The sequence below is a fragment of the Cebus imitator genome, unplaced genomic scaffold (genome assembly GCF_001604975.1).
Source record: "Cebus imitator isolate Cc_AM_T3 unplaced genomic scaffold, Cebus_imitator-1.0 Scaffold242, whole genome shotgun sequence".
NCBI classification, from domain to species: Eukaryota; Metazoa; Chordata; class Mammalia; order Primates; family Cebidae; genus Cebus; species Cebus imitator.
In genome coordinates this window covers 2,162,740-2,167,584 of record NW_016107557.1, presented here as the reverse complement: position 1 = coordinate 2,167,584, position 4,845 = coordinate 2,162,740, and the positions used below count along the sequence as shown (strand labels likewise).

Sequence of the window (4,845 nt, the reverse complement as noted above, 5' to 3'; positions counted from 1 at the left end):
ACTGCAACCTCTGCTGCCCAGGTTCAGGAGATTCTCCTGCCTCAGTCTCCAAAACAGCTGCAATTATAGGCATGTGACCACGCCTGGCTAATTTTTGTATTTTTAATAGAGACAGGGTTTTACCATGTTGGCCAGGCTGTTCTTAAACTCTTGACTTCAAGCATTCCACCCACCTCAGCCTCCCAAAGTGCTGGGATTACAGGCATAAGCCTCAGCACCTGGCCGTCAGTTCTTGAAATTGGTCTAATATAGGTAGCAAACTGTAGTCCTAGCTGGTGCGAGGAAAGGTGGAGTGGAAGTCACAGGCTTTGCTGGAGGATTAGACCGGAGAGGAGCTCAGGCCAGAGATTGTTGAGAGGTCACTCTAGCACTCCAGGGGGCAGCGCCATCTCCAGCAAGTCCTCCCATCTGTGGGGAACTGGTGGGTGTAAGGAAGCTGTACCATCAGAACAGAATGAGACTCACTCTAGCTGGGCCCACACCAACAAACATCTCCAAAAACTCGGATCCACTAACGGTGATGAAGGGGACATTGGCTTCTCCAGCTGTTGCCTTAGCTAGCAGTGTCTTCCCAGTGCCTGGAGGACCAGTGAGAATGGCACCCTTCAGATACAAAAAAAGAAATTACATTTAATGAGAATTTCAGAAAAGTAAATTGTGTATCCACAAATAATTCCAAGGTAACTCTGTCTCTAAATCTTATTGATATATATTAAATATTACTCAAACATATGAGCTATGGTAGAACATTTTTGTATTAGTAAGAATAAAAAAAGATTATAAAAATAATTGTTTCAAAAAATTTGGTAAGAATGTGAAATTTAAAATATTTCCTTTTTTTCCTAGTGCTGTTTTTCAGATCTTTAGTCTAATAGTATGTAAAGGGTGACTTAGTCTAGGAATGTACTAATAAATCTACTAAGGTTTACTTCTTAAAGAATTTAAGAAGACACAAACACCACACTCCTGATTCATATAATTCTTTACTCTTTACAAGTAAAATTGGCTTTTGAGCTTGAATAATTAATAAACCCAATTACTGACTTCTACTTTCATGTACAAATCAATACATTTTTAGCATGGTGGAATGTGCAACTTAACTAACTGTGAATTTGTTTTTATTTCTACTAACTACCCACAAACAGCATCGTCTCTTATTTATAAATTGACATACTATCATGCTACCATATCCAAATACTGTGTGTGAAGATGTGGATAATACGATCACATGGTATTTTTTCTAGGCTTTGTAAAAAAACGTTAAGATATTTTTAAAATTTTGCTTATTTTCTTCTTTAAAAGTTTCACAAATGAAGTAGAAATCTAATGACCAATGATGCACTTAACTACAAAGAAAGAACGTGTTTGCTCAAATAACATACAACGTTTTTTTTTTTTTTAAGACCAAGTTTTGCTCTTGTTGCCCAGGATGGAGTGCAATGGTGAGATCTCAGCTCACTGCAACCTCTGCCTCTCAGGTTCAAGAGATTCTCCTGCCTCAGCCTCCTGAGTACCTGGGATTACAGGTACACACCACCATGCCTGACTAATTTTTTTGTATTTTTAGAAGAGACGGGGTTTCACCATGTTGGCCAGGCTGGTCTCGAACTCCTGACCTCAGATGATCCACCCACCTCGGCCTCCCAAAGTGCTAGGATTACAGACATGAGCCACCATGCCCAGCCCTGCACAACTGTTATATTATGTGGTAGAGACACCTAGATGTGATGCAAATGGGTAATAAGTAACAGTAAGTTATAAATTCATAAAATATGACTTTTTATCCATAGAAGCAGTACATAAAAATCAAGGAAATAATGATTCTCTTTCCAAAGGAATCCTTTAACGTAAACTTTATTAATGGACCAAAGGATTCCTTTAAAGTCAACTTTATTAATGGACTTTAAAAAGAATTATACCTTTTTATTAATTTACTTAATAGATGATCCATTTAACAAATATGAAGTTACTGTTCCATTGAAGCCCTGTAGGGCACAGCCCATCACTAGCACAGTAGGCACGAGTTTATTTGCTGGAAGGGGGAAAGTGATAGTGAGTACTGTCTCCTCCCGGTTAGATCCTCTGCCATGAACTTCAGTGCTAGCACATGTGTCCTGTCCACACACATCCCTTGAAGGGACACTGGGTGACAGCAGAGTGTGACATGCTCAGAGAGCTACAGCAGGCCTACGGTTGCTGAGAGATGGGGCATCTAAATCAGACTGGAGGGAGAGGGAAGGCAAATCAAGGAAGTCTTCAAGAGGAGGTAACTCAGATATTTTCAGGAATATACACACTATATACAAGAAAACACATTCACATGAAACAATTGACCCAAAACAAACCATGTTACACAGAGGCTAGCCTAGTAAGGTGAGAAAGAGAAAAGACAGAAAAACAGCTATCTATCGTAAGCAATCAAACTTCATAAAATTACAACTTCAGAGATCAAGAAACACGTCAAAAAGTTAATCTTATAAAAGCTCATTTTACCTTTGGGATTTTTGCTCCTAGGTCTTGATACTGCTTTGGGTTTTTCAAGAAATTCACAAATTCCATGATCTCTAGCTTGGCCTCCTCACAGCCAGCCACATCTTTGAACTTCACATCAATCTCATCCTTTAAGACCTTGGCAGTGGTTTCTCCGACACTGAAGAGTCCACCCATCCCTCGGCCTGTCCGGCCAATGCCAGCAGGCCCTCTTCTGATGGTGTAGAGCAAGAAGGCGATGATAAGTACCGTAGGCAGCATGCTCAGCAGAAAAGAGCTGGGGACACAGGCATAACACAGGTTAGTACTGGCTGCTCACATCTAGGTTTCGCATGTGGTGCAAGGTATCAATATAAATATATATATAGCTACATCAATTACACCTTCTGCACTTAATGAAAATAAGGGTTAACTGGCAAGTATTCTTCAAAGGCAAAAGAATTCCCAAATGAGCTCCATGGCAACCAACTCTTACAATAACGGAGCATCTGCCCAGAATTAAGTGGGGTTACTAACATGGCCTCATTAAAGACAACCCTCAAAGAAATTCTGACAAGAGAAAATTACCTAAAAATCCTGGAAAACTCTGTGACATGTAAACATGATGGGAATGCCAGTCTTTGATACAAAGGGGTTCTTTATGCTAAAATCCTACTGAAGGTCAATGCATTGAATGTTAATATTCCAAACCACTGCTTAATCAAGATAAGTATAAATGCGTAGAAAATGAAGTCATGTGCGAAACTAATGAGTTATTAATAGTTTTTTTAAAACCTGGCCAAACTGAGAAAGGCCTGTGTGAGAATATAATGTGCAGCCCTGCATCCAGGGACAGAACACAGTGAACCACAGGCAGCACAGTAAACAGTCTCCAAAATGTTGTATTTTAAGACTACCCCTTACCCATCACTTTCAGCAATGTAGACAACAGGCACCCGGTTTTCTCCTTCTATGCCCAATTCCTGCTGTAAAGTTTCCAGATTCCGTTCAAAGGTGTCCACACTGCCAATATTAAACCAAATGTATTGCTATAAAAACAAAAAAGCAAATATCCTAAGAATGAAGTGAAGCCAAAAGGTTCAATTCACTAAAGGGTTCAACTTTTTAAGAATTTTTCAGAAATACTGAAATGTATAAATTAAAGAAAAAAATAATAAAAGACTGGTTTTAATAATGTGGTGATTAAATGTTACTCATTGAGAACACCTGGCAATTCTTGGCAAATAAGCATTTCTTTAGCAGCAATATCTCAGTGGTTCTAAAATTATAAACCGAAAAAATATAATGAAAAATCTATTTGAAAATGTAATCCTTTTTAAAATAAATATGCATTCTTGGCCAGGCACGGTGCCTCACACCTGTAATCCCAGCACTTTGGGAGGCCGAGGCAGGCGGATCACCAGAGGTCGGGAGTTCGAGACAAGCCTGACCAACATGAAGAAACCCTGCCTCTACTAAAAATACAAAATTAGCCAGGCGTGGTGGCGCATGCCTGTAATCCCAGTTACTCAGGAGGTTGAGGCAGGAGAATCGCTTGAACCCAGGAGACAGAGGTTGCAGTGAGCTGAGGTTGTACAATGGCACTCTAGCCTGAGCAACAAGGGCAAAACTCCTTCAATCAATTAATCAATCAACCAACCAACCAACCAGCCAATAAATAAGCATTCTTTTCCTGTTCTTCCATTTCCTAGGTATTTTAGCTCCCTATTCCCAAACTGAAAACTACTGTGATATAGCGATAAGAGCTAACGTTTACTGGGTGTGTACTAAGTGCCAGGCATTGTTCTGAGCCCTTTAGCTGCGTTAGTTCACTCAATCCTGAGGCCCATCCCAAGAAGCAGGTGCCATTACTGGTAGTGATGTTCATCTGAACACCGCACCACCACTGTACAACTGGTACAGATGTGCCTTGCCATCTATGCCAGGCACTCCCTCTTTATTCCCTAGGGGTGTGGGGCTTCAGATGGCCCAGCCGAGGGGGCCAGGTCAAGGTTATTCTACCAACCAGCACATAATTATTTCTTATTGTACTTGTGTCCATTGACTATGAGCCCTGACTCTTCCTGTTTCCATTCTACAGATGAGAAAACTTGCTCATGGTCATACATGAAATAAGAGGCTAGATCTGAACCCAGAGAGTCTGGCTCCTGAACCACTGTCCTAACCACAATGTCACATTGCCTTTGCACAACCATGAGGACAATGACGACAATACCTCATATGTATGGAGTTTACTAGCAACAAGACTCCATTTCAAGCACTGTGCATGTATTAGCTCCATTTTATTGCATAAAAAAACTTTGTTTCTCCTTTAACTTGCAATAATCTTATTTTTTTTTTTTTTTTTTTTTTTTT

The 4,845-nt window shown here is 40.1% G+C and overlaps 1 protein-coding gene across 1 annotated transcript in view; it reads right to left on the bottom strand.

The window, feature by feature from the left end:
- Positions 1–4,845, bottom strand: part of AFG3L2 (AFG3 like matrix AAA peptidase subunit 2) — a 47,018-nt gene that overhangs the window by 24,492 nt on the left and 17,681 nt on the right. The window contains exons 7-9 of the mRNA XM_017498467.2: positions 3,394–3,518; positions 2,494–2,767; positions 466–603 (exon numbers count right to left, since the gene is read on the bottom strand). Of these exons, the coding sequence (XP_017353956.1) occupies positions 466–603; positions 2,494–2,767; positions 3,394–3,518 (537 nt within the window). The remainder of the gene's footprint in view (positions 1–465; positions 604–2,493; positions 2,768–3,393; positions 3,519–4,845) is intronic.